Source organism: Antedon mediterranea, chromosome 1, assembly GCF_964355755.1.
Source record: "Antedon mediterranea chromosome 1, ecAntMedi1.1, whole genome shotgun sequence".
Lineage (NCBI taxonomy): Eukaryota > Metazoa > Echinodermata > Crinoidea > Comatulida > Antedonidae > Antedon > Antedon mediterranea.
The window spans coordinates 15,566,546-15,592,147 of NC_092670.1; the positions used below are offsets into that span (position 1 = coordinate 15,566,546).

The 25,602-nt window shown below is 36.1% G+C and overlaps 2 protein-coding genes across 3 annotated transcripts; both read left to right on the plus strand.

The window, feature by feature from the left end:
- Positions 1-310: 310 nt before the first annotated feature.
- On the plus strand, positions 311-16,322 carry LOC140042218 (uncharacterized). Its single transcript, XM_072087685.1, has 9 exons — positions 311-409; positions 1,769-2,030; positions 6,238-6,381; positions 6,804-7,799; positions 8,184-8,354; positions 12,674-12,877; positions 13,361-13,504; positions 14,214-15,179; positions 15,763-16,322. The coding sequence occupies exons 2-9, from the start codon at positions 1,808-1,810 to the stop codon at positions 15,936-15,938; spliced, it is 3,024 nt and encodes a 1,007-aa protein (XP_071943786.1). The 5' UTR covers positions 311-409; positions 1,769-1,807; the 3' UTR covers positions 15,939-16,322.
- Positions 16,323-16,962: 640 nt separating this feature from the next.
- Positions 16,963-25,218, plus strand: LOC140046959 (arrestin domain-containing protein 3-like). Of its 2 annotated transcripts, none has more exons than XM_072091747.1 (9): positions 16,963-17,019; positions 18,889-19,038; positions 19,739-19,853; positions 20,196-20,265; positions 21,515-21,668; positions 22,237-22,336; positions 22,643-22,899; positions 23,252-23,429; positions 23,620-25,218. In XM_072091747.1, the coding sequence occupies exons 2-9, from the start codon at positions 18,892-18,894 to the stop codon at positions 23,766-23,768; spliced, it is 1,170 nt and encodes a 389-aa protein (XP_071947848.1). In that variant the 5' UTR covers positions 16,963-17,019; positions 18,889-18,891; the 3' UTR covers positions 23,769-25,218. The 2 variants fall into 2 exon arrangements, with proteins under 2 accessions (XP_071947848.1, XP_071947840.1); XM_072091739.1 differs by having other exon boundaries at positions 16,974-17,093.
- Positions 25,219-25,602: the final 384 nt, after the last annotated feature.

Below are 25,602 nucleotides of genomic sequence, written 5' to 3' on the forward strand. Positions count from 1 at the left end.
ATTTATTTTATTCTTTTTTTAACATTCAGGTTTCCGAGACCTCGGCATTTTAAAATGCAAGATTTAATGTATCTGTTAATTAGACGTTTTCCATAAAATTTAAATTAAATTACGCCCTCTCACAAGCACGACAAATCTGTGTCCGACTGGAAATGAGTAGGTTGCTCAAACATTCCACCGCACAACCTTCAGTACACAGAGAGGGACTGCTCAATAGTGAAGCAGTCGAATACGTTTGTTGCATAACAAAAATAATCATGATGTCAACATAATTTCGCGAGTAGTCTAGTATTAGTCGACCAGAAAAATGAACATGAATTACTATAGTCTTAATCCATATACCAATTGAATTACTAATATTATGGAGCATGTTGTAAAATGTTAGCTGATTAATGACAAATGTAATCGGGTACGTATTTTTTATTGCATTGTCTTTCTTTAACAATAATACAGTAGTTGTTGTCCCACCATGCCATGCATGGATGGTAGGCCTACCACCACCTTTGTTTGGCCTTTCTTTTCAATTACAGAGGCACGGACACCGACCATAGACAGCCTATCCGGCCATTATAGACCACCAGACCGGTGCAATGTATTTCCGGCACTAGCTTGGCCTAGCTTTGTTATTAAAGTTTGGAGTAGTGTAAACTATACCCAGCCTAGATATTAATCTGGCTAGTTAAGCTAAATTGTTTTATTAATATTTAATGTAGAGACTAATTAATATAGTAAAAATAACGAAGATACAGTAGGCCTAATTAATATTTAATATTTATAACAATTATTAATACTCAACTGATTGGTGTAAATGATAATTATTAATAATGATATTCAAACTTTTATTTTAAACAAATCGAAAATTATGTATCATCATACTAAGTAATGTAGGTGGAGACCACTATAGAAATAATTTTATTGTTTACAGTTTTTCATTCCAAAAATTAAAACACGGCTCCATTTAATTATAACTTAATTTTGATAAATTTATTAACTGGAAATTATAATGTAACAAAATAAACTATATAAAACTTTGATTTACAAATCTTAAATCCACAGATATTTTTGGTTAAAACAGGGGCGGATTGCTATAAGCGGTCTATAACCAGTCTTAGCGCTTAGCCGGCTATAATTCGTGACGTAGCAAGTAGTCTTATATTATAGACCATTGCTATACCGCGGTCTAACCTGTAAACGGTCTTTAAAAAAGCCTACTCGAAGGAGTCTTAAAACAGTCTTAAACCTCTCTTTTTGTTGCTTTTACGTATTATTTATCGTCAAAGACGACCAATTGAACGAGTTTTAAGTGTTAAATCAAATAATAACGGTGATTTTATTGTTATATAGGCCTAGAATGGATTTTCTCGCGTAGAAATGTACGTACTGTTATGATTGTGAATTGAACAAGCGTGACGAACATTACCTTATTTGGTATTCTACGCGCAAAGTACGCCCTCAATTTGTTACTTTACACGGTCTTATCTAAGACGGGTTTATAGCAATGGTCTATCAGGAGTGGCTTTAATAAGACCGTCTATCTGATAAAGCCGGCTTTAATCGGGGAGTTAAGACCATCAGTTAAGACTGTTTTATAGCAATCCACCCCAGCAGTTTACAGTATTTTGTCTTTTAAAAGTGAAATCATATTTGTTCGTTTTTTCAAGGCAATGAAGTGAATAATTGAAAATACAAAATTATTTAAATTTTTAATCAACTTTATTTGTCATGTTTTGGAGACTAAACAATTCACGTTGAATTAATTTTTTTTTAGAAATCTGATGTGAATGAATTAATTTTGCTCGTCAGCAAAATGAAAATCAAGAAACAACCAATCAAGAAACTTGTAAAGAAGCCGCCTCCAAAATACTGGAAGTATGTGGTGCTATTTGGAGCACATGTCGGTCTTCTTCTTAGTGTTGGACCAGCCAAGATGCTTGGGGTGTTCTTGGTGGAATTCAAGGAGGAATTCAATGCTAATTCTGGAGTCATTGGAGCAATAACAACGTTAATATACTTTCTCTTAGCAATAGCAGGTAGGAATGGGCATTTTTACTGATTACATATCAGGTCACTTGTATGATGTGAGGGTCGAAAAAAGCTGTTTGTTAAAAAAAGTAATTGTTACTGTTAATTTATCGGGGCAGTATGTTGGTCTAGGAAGGAACTTGTTTTTAGAAAAAGGCAATTTTATCGTTATAATCAATTCAATTGGGGTAGCCTATGGCACCAAAAAAAGCTGTGTTAATTGGAATCAATGCTTGTGATAGAGAACCACCTGGTCGAATATTATTTTTCTCTCTGAGTTTAAAACAGAAATTAACCTAATATAGGACATTATATCTCATGTCAACATGTTTTGCCAACCGAAATGGTTGGTTTTTTAGACAATTTTGTAAACATTTAAAAAAAATATTAAATAATTAGCAATCACCCTCGTAAAGCAAAAATGCGTCAACAATGTGTTTATTGCATCAAAATACAGTACATGACAAATATAATATAATTTTATATAATTTAAAGTACAATTTCTAATCAATCAATCAATCGTTCGATTTATATAGCGCCATTCTAATGTTAGGGTTTGGTTATAATTGATTGACTGGTTTTTAAGAGAGGACCCAAAAAATGTACAGTAACAACTACAGTAGATCAATTTTGACAGGATCCCTAATATAACAACTTTACTTTTTTACTAATATTTCATTTTCACACAAAGAAATCATAGCACTGGAACAGTGCAAATGAAAAACTAATCACGATTTAAAAAATGCAACCTTAACTTTTTCTGGGTTGACTGTACAAAGGATGATTGTGTTTCACCATAGGATTAAATAGTGTTTTTTATAATGGTCTCTCACCTTCTAAAAGTTTATGCAATACAGCTTCAATCTTATAATTCCAAATACTGGGCCTACTTTTGTTCACATTTCCCCATACCAAGAAGTCTTAAGACCAATTTACACAGATGAGTGGTAATGGTGGTAAACTGAAAACCGCATAGCTTGTCCCGTGTAGAATGTGTATCTAACGTGAGTGGTAACCCCATCCACTCCGCGTTTCTGTAAATTGTCATAAGGCATATTAATATAGATTCTATGTTTTTATTACCGTTACGCTTGTCTGTGTAAATTGTGCTGCATACATTGGGATGTAGATAAACTGGCAAAGACTACACCACATTGTGGTGCATACATTGGGATGTAGATAAACTGGCAAAGACTACACCACATGTTGTTAATGCATGTTTGATGTTTTTTATAATTAATTTAGCACATTTCATGTTGATATAAAAATACAATACATTGTTAAATATTTTCAATTATATAAGTGCAAAATGTAACTTTTTATAAAGTCTTCTTTAGTATCTATACAATACATCTGCTCAGAAGTGCACTTCTACATTCTCTCTAAGCCTCAAATGGAATTTAGTTTATAAGCAGTTGCGTAATGCAGAGGCATAAGGCACCTGGTTTAGGAACCCCAAGTGGCTCTCCAACGCTGGAGGCCTCGGGCATCTTTCGCTCTTTTCAACATATTTTAATGGCTGTTTTTTCCTCTGGGCACTGCTCAAGTGCCCTCGTAAGCTCCGGGGCCCCTGGGTTTGGCCAGTTAGCGCTCATAGCCATTATGCCACTGTTTATAAGCATGATAAATTATAAAATAGTTTATCAATTCTGTAATTGGCAAGTTTGTAACTGTTGGAAGTGTATGATATATAGCCTCGTATCCGGATATTCACCCCCTGGACATTTACCCCCCGGACAACTACCCCCCGGACAACCACCACCTGGACCACTACCCCCTTAGGACAACTACCCCTTTAGGACAACTACCCCCCGGACAAATACCCCCCGGACAACTACCCCCTTAGGACAACAACCCCCTTAGGACAACTACCCCCTGGACAACTACCCCCCGGACAATTACCCCCTAGGAACAATTACCCCCCGGACAATTACCACCCGGACAATTACCCCCCGGACAATTACCACCCAGAAAACTATCCCTTTAGAACACCCTAACCACCCAGACCATTCAACAACCTGACTCTGCAACAGTGTATAATAGGAATTAATAACTATATTTTAATTCGTTACTTTGACGAATTACTATTCATTATTGTAAACAAAAGTAAAAGATTGAACATAAATATAGCCTGGTATAAACTGAAGATCGTCACACATGATCATAGGATAGTCGAACGTATTATATAGTACTCCCTGTATTTACTGTAAAGACTGGGATCGCTAATAATAATAATAATTTTTGCGTCAGGACAATGCTTCGATAACCACTGGTCTTAAAAGAATTAATATTTGTCTCAAATTTGTCATATATGTATTTTTGTACACTTGAAGAATAATATCACTTTTGATATTTGACCTCAATGTTCACTCACCGAATAAACGTCGATCTTTAAATAAATTCCCCTCAAATAAACGGTGACCATGTCACTCCCATGAAACATCATATGGAATAATCGGCGTCTATTTCCATTAGATTATACCCCCTCCCATTGAATAAACAACTTTCTTCCAATAAATGTCCACCTAAAAACCACCTAAACAATAAACAGCCCAGGCCGTTTTTTCAATAAATACGGTACTTTAAATCTAGCACATCTAGGGTCTAGCGTGCTGTTAAACAGAATAATCGGTTAAAAACGGGTGTTTCGAAACTAGAGACCCGAGACCAGAGACCAGAGACCCAATACGAAAAGGGAGACCTAAATATACGAAAAGGGAGACCCACGTACGAAAAGGGAGACCCCACTATACGAAAAGGGAGACCCCACTATACGAAAAGGGAGACCCTAATATACGAAAAGGGAGACCTAAATATACGAAAAGGGAGACCCAATTATACGAAAGGGAGACCCAAATATACAAAATGGGAGGCCCAAATATACGAAAAGGGAGACCCACTATAAGAAAAGGGAGACCCACTATAAGAAAAGGGAGACCCCACTATACGAAAAGAGAGACCACACTATACGAAAAGGGAGACCCTAATAATATACGAAAAGGGAGACCCAAATATAGGTCTCCATTTTCGTATTGGGTCTCGTTTCAGGTCTCTGGTCTCGGATCTCTAGTTTCGAAACACCCGTTAAAAACAATTTCATTTTTACAGAAACCGGTCCTATATATTTGTCTACTTTTGGATGGGGGGGGGGGGTAGTTGACCGGGGGTAGTTGACCGGGGGGTAGTTGTCCGGGGGTTTGTTATCCTAAGGGGGTAGTTGTCCTAAGGGGGTAGTTGTCCGGGGGTAGTTGTCCTAAGGGGGTAGTTGTCCGGGTGGTAAACATCCGGGGGGTAACTGTCTAGGGGGTAGGTGTCCTAGAACCGAAAAGGGAGACCCCCTATACGAAAAGGGAGACCCCACTATACGAAAAGGGAGACCCTAATATACGAAAAGGGAGACCTAAATATACGAAAAGGGAGACCCAATTATACGAAAGGGAGACCCAAATATACAAAATGGGAGACCCAAATATACGAAAAGGGAGACCCACTATAAGAAAAGGGAGACCCACTATAAGAAAAGGGAGACCCCACTATACGAAAAGAGAGACCACACTATACGAAAAGGGAGACCCTAATAATATACGAAAAGGGAGACCCAAATATAGGTCTCCCTTTTCGTATTGGGTCTCGTTTCAGGTCTCTGGTCTCGGATCTCTAGTTTCGAAACACCCGTTAAAAACAGATGATTTCATTTTTACAGAAACCGGTCCTATATATTTGTCTACTTTTGGATGGGGGGGGGGGTAGTTGACCGGGGGGTAGTTGACCGGGGGGTAGTTGACCGGGGGGTAGTTATCCTAAGGGGGTAGTTGTCCTAAGGGGGTGGTTGTCCGGGGGGTAGTTGTCCGGGGGGTTGTTATCCTAAGGGGGTAGTTGTCCTAAGGGGGTAGTTGTCCGGGGGGTAGTTGTCCGGGGGGTAGTTGTCCTAAGGGGGTAGTTGTCCGGGTGGTAAACATCCGGGGGGTAACTGTCTAGGGGGTAGGTGTCCTAGAACCATATAGCCTATGTGCAGGCCTGTACTACACTGTGATTGGACCATTCTGAGGGTCCAGCTAAGAAATACCCAGACAACCCCCCATCATAACAACCCAATGTACAGTACTACTGTACTCATCTTAAAACTCATCTCAAACCAACTCTAAACAAATCATTCACAAAGTAGTTGAAAAATATATATAAAGTAAGTATGATAATTTATTTAATATCCTGTAGGGCTGTTTGCCAGCATGCTTTATAAGCACTATAGCTGCAGATTGGTATCCATGGTTGGTGGATTGATAATTGGAATTGGCTTTATTCTAACGTCTGTTGCCAGAAACGTCTTCCATTTATTTTTGTTCGTAGACATATTAGCGGGTACAGTATTCATTTATTTTTACCCTTAAATATCTTTCAAGAGAGTAATCCCTCCAGTTTGACCCATGTACTGTACACCTTAACACACCCTGGAGGAGGGACGGGGTTACCCTGGGGTAGGGGCATTGGTTACCCTGATTTATTTTTTTCAGTCCCTGTCATTATGAACCGAAAATTGAACGCCATGGCAGCTCAACACAAAAGGACCCTAGGGAAAAATGTTCACTTTGTTAGAACAAATTATGTTGTTGAAAAACATCAAAAAGGTTAACATATCAAATATATGGCAATAAATTACACACTTTACACTCAGATATTCAAAATGCATTAGGATTATGTGACATGTTTTTGGAAAGTTTCCATTTTTTTTTTTAGTTGACAGTATTTGTTTGAAATGTACTATTGTGATTTGTTTGTTCTAGGTATTGGTATTGGCCTCGCTGGTAACCCCATGGTAGTGGTAATAGCCCACTATTTTGACAAGCAGTATGCGACCGCGAACGGTTTTGCGATGGCGGGAGTTGATGTCGGGCTAGTAGTTCTGCCACCTTTGACAGATTATATATCAAGCGCATACGGTTGGAGAGGCGCACTTCTAATACTTGGTGCTGCCACTTTGAACGTTACTGCGATGGGAGCACTATTCCGTCCTATTCCTAAAATCAAAGAAGGGATTCCTGATCAAGAATATGATGAATTAAATCCAGTTTCAGCAGATCTTCCTGATGATGCTGAAAATAATGATACAATCACAAAACATACGGAAGATCAAACAGATGTTATATTAGATGATTCTGATCAAATAACAAAGGCACCCGTAACAGAAGCGGTGTTAGAAAATGAAAATTTTTTAAATTCAAGAACAACACCAAATATGGTAGCTTTTGACACGGAAGAGTTGGACACTGTATCTCGCATAAAAATTCCCGTTCTTCAAAAAGTTGTAAATACATTAGATCTACACATTTTTAAAATACCAAAATTTTTAGTACTAATGCCTGTAACCATGATCGTGGCTTCAGCCAATTCCGCCATCTTGGCTCATATTGTAGCTAGGGCCATCTCCGATGGGATTTCCCCGTTCTTTGGATCTTTACTCCTTTCTGGAATCGGTGCTACTAGTATGATAGCACGATGCACACATGGGTTTATTATTGACAAAGAAATAATGTCAGCGTCGCGGTTGTACACCATAGCTCTAATTCTTGGTGGTGTGTTCACATTTCTTTCCTTGTTTTGTAATAGCTTCCCAACCTTTTTGACATACACTTTGTTTTATGGAGCTGTGAGTGGGATATTTCAGTGTGCTTCTATACCTATAGTAAAGAGTACTGTGCCCTCCCGGATGCTGGGCGGAGCCGTTGCATGGTTGTTTATTTTTAGAGGACTTGGTGGATTCTTAGGTGGACTTATTGCAGGTAAGAGTAAACTGATTATTTATTAGCTTCTAGCATTGTACAATTGAAAGTAATTCATATTTTTATAATGTATTGAATTTGTTATTTATTGTTTTTTAACCCTATTAGGGTCCCTTTAATAGGGCTGTTCCCTGAATAGTGGGTGGCCATTGGTTTCATTTCATATATTTTGCCTCAAATCATTTTGAGGCCAACCACCATTGCAAGAACCCTGCATGGACAAAAAATAAGAAACAAAAACCAACCAGACAGAGAAATTGTCCATTAATTGAGGTGTCTAAATAGGCGTGTCCCAAATGTTATATATAACTGTGTATATGCTATATTTACTAAATACTAATAATGATTTTTTGATGTTTTATGATTGTTCTATTAATTTTATAGGTACATTGTTCGATGCTACAGGCAACTATACCTGTTCGTTTATAGTTATTGCTGGATCTTTTATGACGTCTGCCTTATTGATGATCTTATTCTCGTACTCGAAGGGACGTAAGAAGCGTCGTGATTCATTAATGCTAAGTCCGGTTGAACTTCACGTACGGGAATGTACAGGTCTTTGAAAGAACATTGCAGCTTAAATACCACAATAGATGTATCTACTGTGCTTGATTGTTTTTTAAATTTTTATTATGTTTAACATTTGCAAAGCACAATGACTTAACCAATGTATTTTTTCATATCATAAACAATTTAAAACATGAAACTGTACTTATATCCAGGCTTTGCAGAACCTCTCACACCCCACTAGAAACCCCATGCCCCACTAGAAACCCCACACCCCACTAGAATCCCTTACACCCCTCTAGAACCCCTCACACCCCACTAGAATCCATCGCACCCCTCTAGAACCCCTCACACCGCACTAGAATCCATCACACCCACTAGAATCCATCTCGCCCCACTATAATCCATCGCACCCTCTGGAACCCCTCACAGCCCACTAGAATCCATCACACCCACTAGAATCCATCACACCCCACTATAATCCATCACACCCCACTAGAATCCATCACACCCACTAGAATCCATCTCGCCCCACTATAATCCATCGCACCCTCTGGAACCCCTCACAGCCCACTAGAATCCATCACACCCACTAGAACCCCTCACACCCCACTAGAATCCATCACACCCCACTAGAATCTCCCATGTCTCACGCACATCCCACCGGTACCCTAAAAAAGATTCATATAGTATTTAATTCTTGGGTTTACTGTTTTTTTTTCTGGTCATTTGCGTACCAGAAAGCATCAAAGACCTTTGCTTTTAGAATCCCATATAGCCCATCACAAAAGGATTGCTGTAGGCCCTCTGGGAGATCAGTCTTTGACTGAAGAGGTCACCCAGTATAAAGATAAAACAAACAAACAAAGGCCTGTGGCAGTCATGCTATTCACACAGAAGTCATTGAACAAAACCTTTGGAATAAGAGACAAAGAAAAAACCCAAAGACTTTACTTAACATATTGTTATAACTAAGTATTTTTAAAAGAATTAAATAGAGTACATTCTAGTATACTATACTACTAACTACTACAGTTCATGAACTGTAATATATTTTTATAATGACTATAATATTAAAATATTGTATTTTAGTAAAAATCTGTATTTTTGTTACAAAAAAATAAGACTATAAATATTTTATTTTTATTATAGAATTATTTTTCTTTTTTCGTAAAAGTATTATTTTCTTTCATTACTTTCTGCAATAATTATGCTTCCGCAACTTAATAACTTTTGCACAATTATATAAGTTTAAATTGTATTCACTGTTCTGTTTACAAATATATTGTACAATGTATTCATCATGTCTATACACAAAACGGTAGTTAATTATCCTGAGTTGAAATACTTTTGTTTATAAGAACTATAGTAGAACCACTATTAACGGGACATCTTCAAAACAAAGTGTTGACTCTTGAATAGGATTGGCTCTAAGTGCCCCTCTTGCATTTTATGGGGAATTTGGTTGGTTTGGTGTCCCAAAATAGAGGGTCTACTGTACTACTATGTATTTTTGTATTGATTGGTCGGTTATGGGTTAATAGTATTTGTTCTTGTTGGGCTCATGTATATTACTGAAAGCATTTATAGTGTTGTTTTATTATTAAACACTTTTGCCCTGGTTAAGGTGAACCTACTTTATTTTAGGTCATTATATACTTCCTGTAATATGCTTAATAACATGTTGTGTTTTTTAAATTAGCTTTAGATTTAATACTAATACTGTCTACAGTATATGTAATATTTATTGGGTCACATTTATGTCTTTTTATTTTGATGTATTATACATTGTAATACTGTATACATTTCTGCTCAGGTGTACTTTTCAGCCCTTTTATATTCTCATATAGGCCTAGGCCCATGTTTTTAATTCAATGTTTTTAAAAAAGTATTTCATTTTAAAAGTCATGCTAATATATTTTCAATAAAGAAATGCATAACCCAGAGCCGTCGTTGTTGTCGTAATTCGTAGGTCCTTCTAGGTCGTCAAAAATTGAAAGCTCCATATATTGACGAATGTTGTCGTAAGAAAACATGAGTTGGTATCTGAAAAGTGTGCCGGTCGAAGCCTAATTTACCGAAATGCAGTTTGCCGAAATTCGGTTTGCCGAAAGTAAACAAAATATATTTACTGCAGTAACTGTAGTAGAATAATTATTCAATTCAATTCAATTAAAACTTTATTATCCCCATGGGGAAACTCTGTTGGCCTTTTAAAAAATACAGTACATACAAATATAAAATGATTACAGTACATAAAATATAAAATACGATAAAAAAAAAAAGCCATACAAAATATACATATAAAATCCTAAAAAGTCGATTAAAATACTACAAAAAATAAAACTAGCGCATGTCATTCATTATATAATCGTATTGCAGCAGGGACGAATGAATTGTTTTATATTTCATATAATTTTTCTTTGAAGGAGTCTGTCACTACGTTGACTTTTGTTAAATTTATAGTGCAGAGGATGAGCGTGACATGATCCCTTATAATTTTGAATTTTCATTCTCAAATATCATTTCTGCATTGAATCATGCAGGGATAAAATTGAAGTACAGTATTAAACTTACTTCGGTTTGTGTTCTAGTATGAACTTTTACCTCGCCCGTTTCCTTTTCCGAATCTTCCATCTTTAACCGATAATAATAATATAATCTGTTGTTTGCTTAATCTCTATCAATCTGAGCACTATAGCGTATATAACAATGAAAACCAGTTTAATCGGTAAATCTCGCAGCATTGTTAGTATTTTGTACAAAACTGTTATTTGTGTCGTAAGAATTTAATTATAAAATCCTGCGGGGTCTGACAGAATATTACCCACTTAACAGAGTATAGTTGGCAACTCAATGAATAAATCATTATTCAACATAATATCTTATCTTTATTAGTTAAATATCCGAAATGTATTATGAAACAATTGCCTGAACTTTAGCATTTTTAAATGGCATTATTCAAACATTACTTTTAAGTGTACATTCAATCACACTCAAGCACTTAGGCCAGGTTAATGACATCGTTTTATTGCATCGGCTGGAAAACTATGGCTAAACACACGTTTATGTCGTCGATGATCCATGTCTATAACTATTGGCCTCTAAGATTGAAATTGTTTCGATGTGGTTGTTGTAGAGATTACCTAAAAATAATCTAGTTAAGAAGTCTATGTTACATGTTTTTTGTTGAGGGCCCATAAAATCGGCTTACGCTGATTTGTCACCCTTTTTTGTAATTTCACTTAAAACTGAAATTATGAATACTGTATTAAAATTATGTTTAGGCTATAAGTAGGAATAACATATTTGAATAAATATTAATACTGTAAATGGTTTAGTGTATAGTGGGTGAAGGGTTATGGTTAGAACGAACCTACCAACGTACGAGAATCGAGTGTTTCTTATTCCCGAATGACATTTCAAATGTCATGTTGGCTCAAGATGTCTCTTTGCCCGAATAACATTTCAAATGTCATGTTGGTGTCTAAATGTCCCTTTGCCCAAATGGCAGTTCAAATGTCATGTTGTCTAAATGTCTCTTTGCCTGAACGACAGTTCAAATGTCGTGCTGGTTTTTAAATGTCCCTTTGTCCGAATGACACTACAAATGTCATGTTGGACACTGCAAATGTAATTTTCCCGGAATGACACTGGACATATCATATTGGTTTTTAAATGTTCCTGATGCTCTAGAGATGACACTGCAATGTTTATTTGCCTTATCTCAACGAATTGCGTAATGTATTCAACCACTTTCCCCACATAAGGTATGATGTGTACTTTGAACCTTGTCAGTAAATTAAGTTCTCGAAATATGTGTACCGTACTATATACCACCAAAGAATTAGCCGTTGCAGGAAGCTTCAATGTGTTCTGTGTGTGAGTTCATTTTGCATTTTTTTATTTATTCATCTATTTTTCTTGTTTTAAAAGTTTCCTTTTAAAATACAGTGTTTCTCTGTTTGTAATGATTTGAAGTCCACTGACAGATGTAGCAAAAGTTTGTAATTTGTAAGATTTTTAGAACGGTCGTTTTGGGCCTGGTAAAATCCTTGACTTAGGTCTATACAAACTTAATGTAAAATGTAGATGTGGGGGAATAGGCCTAACCTGTTTCTAGTATAATTGTGCTGATTGTGCTAAGTGTGTGGACGACACATCAACATTCGTGTCGTAAAGCAGCCATTAAAACGGTGTTTGTTTGTCCACAACGACAGGGGCTAAGATATAAAATACCCGTAATGTATACCTCCGACCGGTGTAATTAACCCATAACTCTTCCGAAAGATGGACTGTTAATACTATATACTAATTGAATGATCTTTATAGATATTTTGAATGACGAACATGACATAACACTAAAGAGAGCATGAAGAAGTCTCACAGAAACGTTCCAAGTTATTGGAAATTCGCAGTTGTGTTCGGATCTCACGTGGGCCATCTTCTCAGCATCGGATTGCTCAGAAGTTTAGGTGTCTTTTTTGTTCGCTTCCAAGGCGAGTTTAAAGCGAGTTCAGGATTGATGGGAACGATCACAACACTGCCTTATCCATTTCTGTGTATAGCAGGTAAACACGTTATCATATCGGAAATTTAGATTGAGTGCAGTACATAATAATAATTATATTTATTAAATGCCGTGAATGACGAAGGTGAGAGTTGGAGTAGGCCTACGTGGAAGTAAAGGGAGTCTGAGTGAAAAGTAGGTGATTCGTGGTGGCGGAACGATGAAACGGTTATAAGACCGTAGGCCACTACAGTCATTTTATATTAGGTATTCTATTATTAAGTATACACATCTTAAAAACTATTCACTTTCCTACACTATAGTCAGTTGCTTAACAGATATATTTGGGAAATATGCTAAATTTCAGATTTCTCGTAGCTTTCAATATTTCGTCTAGAGGTAGGCCTATAGATTTTGTTCTCCGTTCTCGAAGACTGATCGTACCTCTAAAAACAATGTGTTTGACATTGACAATGTTGTCTGAATCATACCATCATTGCTTACTACATTATTGATAACAATTTGTTCTCACTATCTGTTTCAGGACTAGCTGCGTCTATGTTATGTAAACGATATTCACACAGGAGTGTTTCCATGATTGGTGGGGTATTTATGACTGTTGGCTTGTTTCTAACATCCTTTTCCACCAACATCTTTCAACTGATTTTATGTATTGATGTTTTGACAGGTAGGTTTAATTTATATTTCATATGCCATGTGCCCAAATAAATTAAAACCGCGAATTCAGTTTTATAAAATTCTTGTCTTGTTTGTTTCATGACATTCGTGTTTTCGATAAATCTCTTTAGGGTTTTTGTAATGTTACGTCGCACTTTGCAATACCTATCGAACTCCAAAACAAAATTGCCACACTGGCAGAGTGCAACGATTATTATAAGTGCGACGTAACAAACCGTACCGAATACAGTGTCATTCAGAAAAAAAGATACGATCTAATGCAGCCGATTCTTGTTCGTTATCATGTCTACCAACAATATTAACACACAGTCTGTAGTGGCCTATAGTTGATAACACTTGTGAAAAAGAGTGTCTGGTCAGGAAGCTATCCCATGGGATGAGGATTGCTGTCAGAAGATGCAATATGCCTACTGCATGCTGTGTTTTGTCGTAGACATGGAACCGTATGTGCATCACCATAGTGTAATTATGTCAGTCAACGGGTAAGGAGCTTTTGATTTACGACGACCGACCAACCTGGATCGAAAATAGTTCACGTTCCAATCCCAATTAACATGACGTATGTAGCTTGGTCGTCGGTCGTCAAATCGAAAGCTCCCTATCCTTTCGTCACGTCCAGTTAGTGTGCGTTGCTTATTTTATTTAAGGTGAAGATATTGTTACTTCAATTTGTGTCTGAATTGCAATTATTTTCGTAGGAATTGGTATTGGACTCGCAGTTAATCCTTGTCTTCTGGTGGTTGCACAATACTTTGATGAGAAGTATGCCACTGCCAATGGTCTTGCTATGGCTGGAGCAGACACTGGCATGTTTATTCTGCCGCCATTAGCTGAATATCTTTCTGTACGGTATGGATGGAGAGGCGCCATGGTTATTCTAAGCGGTATTTGCATGCATGTTATAGCAATGGGTGCATTATTCCGTCCCAATACCAAAACGAAAAACATTTCTAACAACATAGGCCTACAAGAACATAATCTGGAAGATATCAACACCGAAAATAAGATAAAAAATGACAACGATATATATAATACTAATGATCGTTATGTTGACAATAGCTTAAATAATGGTAGCCCAACAGAATCTTGTACTGTGTATGATGCTGTTCCTTCTGAGGATGCCAAACAAGATGAGACTATAGATTCTGTCACACAACAAAAGACGCATGTTTCAAATATACGAAGGTTTCTCAATTCTATGGATCTTCCAATATTTTCAATATCAAAATATCGTTTTCTTTTGCCGATCACCTTAATAGCTGGAGGAGCCAACACCGGGATGGTGTCGCATATTGTCGCAAGAGGTATCTCTGAAGGCGTCGATCCGTTTGCAGCCACATTCCTGCTATCAGGTGTCGGTGTCACAAGCATGATAAGTCGAGCCACTCATGGCATGATCATCGATCGGGGGATAGTGTCAGCCGTGCGTCTCTACACACTGGCACTTGCCATCATTGGCATCTTGACGTTGCTTTCTTTGCTTTGTAATAGCTTCGCTACATTTCTCATCTACACTGTGTGCTTTGGGATGGTAAGCGGCATATGCCAGTGTGCGTTTGTTCCGATCGTGAGGGCCAGTGTTCCTTCACGTATGCTGGGCGGGGCTATTGCATGGTTGAATCTCTTCAGAGGATTTGGTTCCTTATTAGGTGGATATATATCAGGTAAGAAACTCATAATAATATAGAGAGCTTTTGTAACGACCTATGACCGGACGGATGGATGTAATATCCACATTATTACCGTAAGTTTCTTTGGCCAAGGCCGACCCTTTGGTTGACTGTGTCCAGATGATGACCTTTGGATGACTGTGTCCAGATGATGACCTTTGGATTTACAGAGCTAACGACCAACTGGACAATAATAACGGTATTAATGTATATACGTTATATTCCTCCAAATCGCGCGGCAGATTGAATGCTCTTAACTGTTTGGTGACCAGGCCATTTTAAGTGTGCACAGTGTATGGGGTGCAGTACACAAGTAATCCAACCCCAAAGAACTTTTGTGCAAATGCGCAATCGTGTTCAGAGTTATCAAGTTGTTTGCCATTTGGACGCAACAAGGACGCAAGCGCACCGCATTAATGTTAAATATTCAATAAATAAATCATTAAATTAAAGTATATTTTTGACCAATCCCAACGCTATGGACCATCCGAACTTCTGTCGCTTTGATCAACTCGCGTTGCGGCTAATAATTATACTTTTTTGTTTCTATTACACCTTGTGTTTTATTGTCTTCCAGGTGCGCTATATGATGCCACAGGAAATTATAATTGCTCATTTGCGGTGGTTGGTGGGGCATTTTTGATTTCTGCTGTTTTGATGATTGGTTTCTCGTACAGCAAAGGACGCAAAAAGCGCCGCGAGTCACTGATGGCAAGCCGCCTGGAACAACCCGTTATACTTTTGGAAATTTGAAACTGTCGTCCATTTTTTTTAAATAAAAACATTGGGTACTTAAAAAACATAACATGATCCATATTGTATTTGTAAGCCCGAACCATTGGCTGCCACAAACAGTTCTTACCACGGACCGATTTTATACAGGAGGCCTGACCAGTTTTGGCACCAAAAATGGTTTGGCAGTTTTAGCAGAAGCTACGATTTGACCCTTGACCGACTAGGCGTGACATAACCAAATTGGTAGGGCGGTTGGGTTTGAAAAAATGAAACACTTCCAAATGACTTTAAATATCGTCACATGTCGTTAGGTGAATTTTATATAGGCCCACCCGTGTTAAGGCTATTTTTCAAAATCACAGTGGAAATGTGATGGTTTTGCAAACTTAAATGTGATATATTCATTTACCATATACCACGTGAGTGTCTCTTCTTTCATTTTGTCGTCTAAAAATCTTTACATCATCTACGTGTATTATAGTGATGTCATGTAGGCGCTAATGCTCCTTTTATTCCCGGATCATCTGAAAAAGACAGTAAGTGATGTCAGACTATTTCCTTATTGTAGTACGTACCGTAGTGTATAATGGGTCGTACTGTTTGAATGCCTTAGAAATACACAGTGAAAAGGGCAATCAAATAGGAAGATAAAAATTCAATTTTATGTACCATATATAAGTTATACAGACAATAAAGATATCAATGCAACTCTTGACCAGGAGTCAAATCTTTTTAAACTGTTGACAATAAATGTAAATTTTAGGCCTACTGTCATCATAGTGAGGCTTAGAATAGATCCTCGTTGTGAATAAATAATGTACCCAATGGACAAATTAATAAGTGATTATATTGTATATATATGATTTACTATACTATTATAATATAACAATTAAAATTGTATCGGCCCGTTAATATAGGCCCGTTAATATAGGCCATGCCAATGTATCGTGACAAAAATAGACTCACTATCCTACCTAACGCTAGAGGGGGTACTTTTAGTTTTGTTGTGTTGCTGGTTGCTGCTGTTTACAACTTTACAGTATTTATAAACAGTGGTGGTGTGTGTGTGGCGAAGAATCGTTTTTTAACTTGTTGAGGAGTAAGTAGGTGCTGTTCAAAATTTGGATCACTAAATGTTAACAATTGCGTAGGTTAAATATCCGCATAGTAAAGGTTTGTTCATTTGCATCGATGCCTAGGCTAGTTTGATTAAAGTTGTTTTAGTTTAGGCCCTAGCTTCACGTCGAGGCGCAGGCCAGTTCTACCACATCACACCCGCCCCCACCACCACAGCAGGTAATTCACAACAGTTAAGGGATGGTACTACCTTCTACTACTCTAGGCCTACTAGTAGTTTTGGCCCTATTTAGCCTAAATTTAGGCTGTCTTATAAAGCGCCTGCCCGGTTTCTTCTCTAGTTAGTAGGATAGGTCAATACAGTTTACAAATACACAGTAGCATCTGATAATAATTTAAATTCAGACTCTGATCTGATCAATATTTTCTGCCTATTATTATTGGTGTAATATGATACTAAACAAGTATTTGTCTACGTCTCTCTATAATAATGCTTGACTGTATATACAGTATATGAAATGTATTGATGATTTAGGAACCATGTCAAAATTATTCTACTATAATTACTGCAGTAACTACATTTTGTTTACTCTTTAACCTGTTTATACAAACACATTCTTTATTAATTATTGACTTGTACATTGGAAAAAAAAATATAAATCATTAATATTGTTGCAGTAAAAGGTATAGTTACTGCAGTACCTAACACAATTTTGACATGATCCCTCAGTGCCTTATTATGTAGCGCATGCTTGAGATAATGCTTTATAGCCTCAAGGTACTGATCTCTACTAAAATTTTTTTAAATGCAATAAATTAAGAATAGATAATTACCATATAGTACTTAAATATTAGGTATTATCTCATAAAGTTGTATTTCATTTTATCTCTATAGTATTTAAGAATTAACATCCATAAAGTAACAATGACAATATGGATATGTGTATGCCTACATCTAACAGAACAGTACACTAGTTAATGCCTAATTAAACAAAGTTTATATGTTGTAAGAAGGCATCACTGCACTCTATCATTAGGAATAATCATGGAGGAAATATATATATATTTATCAAGTGTATTATACTATAATATGGAGTCTTCCTGATCATGACTAACAACAAACCTACAATTACTAGGTTGTTTGAGTACAATGTGCATACATTCTGTCCTTTGTATAATGTTAAGTTTCACCATATTTAGTAAATACCTTCCTTGACAGAAAAGAAAGACTAATCCACTTTCATAACCACAATATGAAATTTGGTTTCCTGTTCCTGCTATATCCTTATAAAAAATATGTTATAAATTGACAGAATTTATTTATTTCAAGAGTGTAACCTAGCCAACATGAGCTGATTTTTGGGGCTCTCAACCAAAATATAAAATATAAGTATTTTAAAACTCCATAACAGATTACTATACTAATCTTGTGAGATTTCTTTAATACCAAAAGTGCCATTCATATAAGACACAGAGATAGGGATATTTATAATTTTGTATGACATTTGCCATTGTCTCAAAATATACAGTATATTTAAGATGGCATTTCAAAATAGTGTTTGGCAGATTAGTACAATGTTTTATGACAACCACAAAATATACCTCTTTCATTTTGCCTCGTATAGCAAAACTGTACAGGTTACAGTGAGTTAAGTCTCCCTCCACTATCAAACTTTATGTGACAAAAAATGAATGATGGTGATGTGATATTACTACTAGTACTATAGTCTATTTCATGTTCATTTCAACCAACACTGATCCAGAGGTTTGCTACTGCAGCTTATGTGAAAGGAGTAACAGTAGACGAATAAACTAGTTCTAGACTTTTAAATTATTGTGCTGCAAAATACGTAATTCAGACAATAATATGGAATGTTTTTTTTTTTTTCAGATCATGAAGTTACAACTATTTCAGATTATTCTCGACAAACCACAAAGTGTGTACGCACCAGGGGAAATCGTGTCTGGTCGTGTGGACATTGCTGTCGAAAAAGATTATGAACTTCGTCTGTGTGAACTGCACTTTAAAGGTCTAGCCAATGTAAGATATTCAGCGTTATTAGTAGTAGTTAGTGTGATGTTTGCCTCAAGGTGAAAATAGAGCAGTCTTGCAAATGTATCTAGTGTGAACCATGTTTATTTATAGTGTAAAATCTAATTTTAAATGGTTCTAGTGTGAACCATTGCTGTCAGATTATAAACTTTGTCTGTGTCAACTGCACTTTAAAGTTTAGCCAATGTAAGATATTCAACGTTATTAATAGTTGGTGTAATGTAAAACTAGAGCAATCTTGCAAATGTATCTAGTGTGAACCATGTTTATTTTAGCACAAAATTTTATATAAAATACATTTAGTGTGAACCATGTGTTTATTTATAGTTGCAACATCTAGAGTAATTTAAATGGTTCTATTCTAGTGTGAACCATGTTTATGTTAGCACAACATTTTATATAAAGTGCATCTAGTGTGAACCATGTTTAGTTATAGCACAACATTTTATATAAAATACATCTAGTGTGAACAGCCTTTATTTATAGTGCAACATCTATATTTAAAATAGTTCTAGTATGAACCATGTTATGTATGCACAATATCTAATTCAAAATTAACCATGTTTATAGACTAGTGTGAACATTGCTAGTGTTTGCTTTATATCTCAGTTGTTATCATGTGTCTATTATATTCTGAAATAAACAGAAAGTGTTGTTTAAACTATGTATTTGAATTAATCATCCACAGGTTCATTGGTCTGAGCAGCACTCCAGCGGAAGCGGTAAAAACCGTACAACTCATACAGTCCACTATCGAGCCAATGAAGAATATTTTAATGTTTTGCAGCAACTGTTAGTGAAAGGTGCGTAGAAAAACACCCATGACACCCTTTTAGAAATAGATGGTCTCAAATTATTATTCAACCTGTTAGTGGCGGTTTCATTGGTGTTGGTTGTCAACTGAATAAAATAAAATAAAAATATCAACCAGATATTTTCACATCGAAAAAGAGGTTTAAAATGAAATTCGCTTATAAAAAATCCTCAAGAAGTTGTATGGCTCTACAAGAAACAAAGATATCCTTGATTGAAAATGTTCATCTGGTTTGTAGTAATACTTTATTTGGAAATGTTCTAAAGAAAGATATCCTTGGTTTAAATAAATCTCATATATTTACTTTATTTGTATTTTCTTTTTCTGACAGGAGCCAATGATATGGTAACGTTAACCGCAGGTCATCATTGCTTTCCATTCAGTTTTCAACTTCCTATCTCGTAAGTATTAACAAGTTTTCAATTTCAACCAATGCCAATTGACACCACCCAAAACAAAATAACATACAGGCGCGGATTTAAGGGGGAGCCACGGGGGTTAAAAGGGCCAAAGCGTGTACAGTTACGCACTACCCTGGCGGTGTCCCTTTGTACGAATTAATTAAAGTTACAATTCTTCTATATTTAGAAGTTGGCGGGCGTCGATATCTGAGTCATGCTACATCCAGGGACCAATACGACTTTTTCACAAAACGGAAGACATCTTCGATCGATGACAAACAATGCCGTGCAACAAAGCGTAACCAACAGAAATAACAGAGTTTTCAGCCTATGCTTATACACTGTGGTGTTTTTTTCGATGGATTTTAAGCAGTGAAAAAAAATTTTCAAATTGTTTTCAATCACACAGTGATGTAGGCAAATCTTTTAAGAACATTTTACAGTAATTTTTTTTCTCATACGATCCTCCGTTGAAGAGTTACGATTTTTTAATTAACATGGTGTCCTGAAATCCCCCGAAAACGTTATGTTATTTCTGTTGGTTAGGCTTCGTTGCACGGCATTGTTTGTCATCGATGGAAGACGTCTTCCGTTTCGTGAAAAAGGCATACGTAGTATTTGTAAGAATCGGCAATTCATTCGGAAAGCGCAGAGTATTAAAAATGTTCATTCAGAAGGCGAGCGCATGCATATTCATAATAATGCTCCCCTAAAATGGGACGAAATAGGACGCCCTCTCTCGGATTTTCAGAGAAAGTCTTTGGGAAAAATACTTTCGCCACCCTGAAGTTCGGAACTGTGAACAGGTGTGCAAGACCCTTTACAGATGATCGAATCAGAGTGCGTTAGTGATCTCGAACACCATAAAATGCATTTTTTTTCTGGGCTTCCCCCAGTGTATTTTCTCTCTACGATCGCGTTTGCCCCCCCGCAAAAATAATCCTGGATCCGCCCCTGAACATAACTATTGCTTTAAGTAAATTATCCATTTTCAAAATAACCTAAGCAAATATTTGTATTTTGTTCCCTTAAATATTAGTCTGCGAAGGCTATTCTATAATATAATGTTGGTTTGATAAATAAAGCCTCATTTTTTCACTTAAGTACTTTTTAATCATTAAGAAAAATGTGATAAATGCCAATCCAACTATGTACTGAGAACTTCTCGGTGTGTTGTGTAGTAATCACTTTTCTAAATGTATAACCCATACGTTAAGTGTTAATAACAGTATGTTTTGTCTATTTTTAGAAACATACCAACCACATTTGAGGGAGCTCATGGCTGGGTGCGTTACTACTTGGAAGCCGTCCTTGATGAGACATGGTGGAAATTCAACAAACGCTGTAAAGTTGGAATCACAGTCATTGCACCAGTAGACTGCAATGCTAACCCTACGTTACTGGTGAGTATCCTCAGGTATACAGCTACAGTAGTGCTGTATCTCCACATATTTCAACGTTTTCCGTCATTCATATGTTACGCTTTCTACGATTCGTTTCCATCTGATTTGGGTTTTTATTATTCTAAAGTCTACATTTTTTCCTTTTAAATCTTTTTTTATTTTATCTAGTTTTTTTTTGGTCTTCTTGGTGGTCTAAAATTTCTTTTCAGTGTTTGCTTAATTGCTGTATTATCTGGTCCACACATGAGAGGTTATAATTTATAGGTCCCAGCAGCTGGACCCAAAAAACGTCTGGGAAAAGAGAGTCTATGAGGGCTCACGGTTGAATGATTTTGGATTCTCGCCCTTTGATTAGTTGACGCGAATCAACCAAGGAGCTAGGCCGACCGTGGCAAGCACCACTCTGCTCGGCGACCAAATCACCGCCTAACCTAGTCTAAATTTATTAGACTGGGTACATGTACAAACATTACTAGAATTCCATAATTAATTGAGGATGCCTACCTTAACTCAACCAGACTTGGTAAAAATAATTTCTATCAATTTTATTCATGTATTGTTTTTATAGAATGCAATGAGACGAGATCAGACTAAAGAAGTGTGTTGCTGCTGTTGTGCCACTCACATCAATGCATCGTTAGAGATTCAACGGCAAACTTATTGTGCAGGTAAACTTCTATATAATCTACACATCTTTTTCATACACGTCTAACAGCATCTTGCCAATTACAGGATGGATATACTACTGTATATCATTCTTCTTGTCAAATTCCATGATACAGCATCACATATGCCTCATTTGATTCTTTATCTTAGAAACAATGGCATATCTATTTACCCTAACATTTGAAATAATTTCTATGATAAGGAATTCACATTTGATGTACAGTACATGTGAATTTGGCTATATACAATAGGAAATTCAACATACTGGTATGTTGACTATTTTGTTTAATAAATTTACTTTTTATCAGGTGAATCTATCGTACACAGTGGTGAAGTAAACAACGGCAGTAGTCGTGATGTGACACCATACGTCGAGTTGTATCAGAGAGTGCTCTTCAAAGCAACTCGTAAAACCCGCACTGTGGACAAACTTGTAGCCAAAATCGGTGAACCACAAATTGGGGAGAGAAAGAGACACAACTGGAATCAGAAACCTCTGCTTATTCCTCCGATTGCTCCAACACTGATAAACTGTAACATAATTGATTCGTCATATTTTGTCCGAGTAAGTTCAGTAAATAAAAGATTCTACAGTGTGTCCAATGAAGGGCTAAAAAAGCAATAAAATATATATTTTTTTAATTCGAGGCAATCTAACAACAGGAGGCTGAGCTCCTGATATCAAAAGGTTTATCTGTGGCAGCGACATGATCAGTTCCACACCACTTAAGAGATCAAAAGGTTTATCTGTGGCTGCGACATGATCAGTTGCACACCACTTATCAGACACTGAGCATCACAGAGAATATGCACATAGTACAGTACTGTATTTGTTACAGCCAGACATAAGACTTTTTTTTGTCAAACTAGTTTGATAGTGTAGACAGAGCTTTATATTGATTTTGCTTTTCCTACAGTTGCATGTTGATATTCCAATGGCTGTTGATTGCCGTATTGACATTCCGGTTGTTATTGGCACAATCCCAGTACAGAGCTACTCCCAGTTTGGGTTTGGGTACAACCCTCCAACCCAATATGGTGTAATGACTCAGCAACCCACAGCGCCCCCTGCAGCTGACGTCTACCCAAACATTCGTGAGTTTGTTTTACCACTTTTTAGGCACAAATGTATTAATTGTAATGTGTAATTATCCATCCTGTAATTGGCGAGTTGCTCGCTGTTGGATGCGTATGAAGTTAAAAAACAAATTATAAAAATTTCACAAATTAAATAAATATAATTGTTCTTTTGATGATAATTTAATGTACTTCTATCATTTAACAGCGCCACCATCGTATGCGTCATGCATGTTCGGATCGGTACAGATGAAAGAAGATGGTGTATCGGATGACGCTTTTGTTGGGAACACTGGATTTGTGCCGATGTATACTTACTACGGACAACCGCCGCCAATAACTGCAGTCGAGGCCTAGGCTGCTCTTATGTCACCACGATGAGGCACTAACCGCCTAGTAATTTAACATAACCATGCATTTTTTGAAAATTGTGGTTTAGTAGAGAGTTTCACAAAACACATAATTTTATCTTAAAGAAATTTGCATTTATATGTTTTATTTACATGCCTATAAAGCTAGACAATTCAGCTATTAAAAGGTGTCATTTTATTGTAATCTTGTTTTTTTAAAAATAGTATGTTCAGGCTACACACTAGTGTCACTTCGTGAAAACACAAAATCCATTTCACATGCGTATTGTCTGTAGCCACATTAGTGTCACTTTGTGGCGTCACCGACGATATGAGAACTGAAAGTTTGCAATGTGTGTCCTTGTCGTCCTTATTTGTAGCTTGTCGTCCTTATTTGTAGCTTGTCGTCCTTATTTGTAGCTTGTCGTCCTTATTTGTAGCTTGTCGTCCTTATTTGTAGCTTGTCGTCCTTATTTGTAGCTTGTCGTCTTGTTGTTATTGTCATTTTCCTAAGTACTTTGTATACATCTACCTCTAGGATAAATTCATAACATTACGTACTGTAGTACCTGCTGTGTCACATTAATATAATTATTACAAGACATTGACGATATTACTACGAGCCAGCTCTCCCCAACAGTCTGTTTTTCAGAGTGAAATTTAGCCCCCCCCCCCCCCTCCCCCACCTAAATTTTAGAAATTGCAATGCATAGGATGTTTGTCACTTTATTTTCAAAATCCTTGATTTGCTAATGATGTCAGACGCTTTTCTTGCAAACATATGTACAGTATTTACTGATGGCCAAAGATTATTGGAAATTATTTCGAATCTAATACAATACTATTTGTAAATAGTTGCTATTAATTGTAGAATCTTACGTTGTTTTTAGTACTGTTTTAAAAATTCAATTAATGTACAATTTGTCAAAATTTATATATATATTTTTTATAAATGTTTTTTCTTTCTTGGAATGCTGTGTAAAGGGCTGATATCAATCAGTATTACCATTTCTATTATATATTTTAAACTGCATAAATAGGTTAACAATGTGTATTATACTAAGGTGACTAAATATCTTAATATGTTAGTATAAACTGAAATAAATAATTATAAATAAATAGTAGAATTATTGTTAAACAAAAAAAAAATATTGTTTTCAAATTAAATGTTACCAGAAGGTCCACTAATAAGTTTGATATTGGGCCGAAAGTATATGATAATATAAAACAAACTAACTCCGAAAAAGTGATATTCTATATTTATAATAATCGTAATGAAATAAAATTTGAAAAATTATATACCTACAGGGTTGACCGTGGGGCAATTATAACATGTATGTAATACATGATTTTTTACCCAAGCATTTTAATTATTGTAAAACTGAGATTAAATATTAAATAACTTTAGTTATATTCTTCTTTATGTATATTATGGTGTTAATAAACAATTTAATATTATAATATATATTATGTATGGTAAGCTCTTTTTGTAGTATTTAAAAAAATTTTTTTACAAATTTTATTTTATTTCATATTTAATTATTATCAATATCAATTATTTATAAGATAACAAAAAATAATAATTCTGATGATCTTGCACACAATTTTACATTCCTCAAATTTAATAATTGTGCATAAATTGCGTCGAAGTATAATATAATTTAAATGAATAAAATTCAAAACTTGTTTCGTCATCAGTAAAAACCATGGAGTAAAATTCTTTACTCCATGGTAAAAACCCATAGTATACAGTATTACGCAAATTGCGACACACCTACGAAATACATAATTCTATTGGTCGTCGTTTCGATTTCCGGAAACTTTATTTCCGGTTCCTGGAC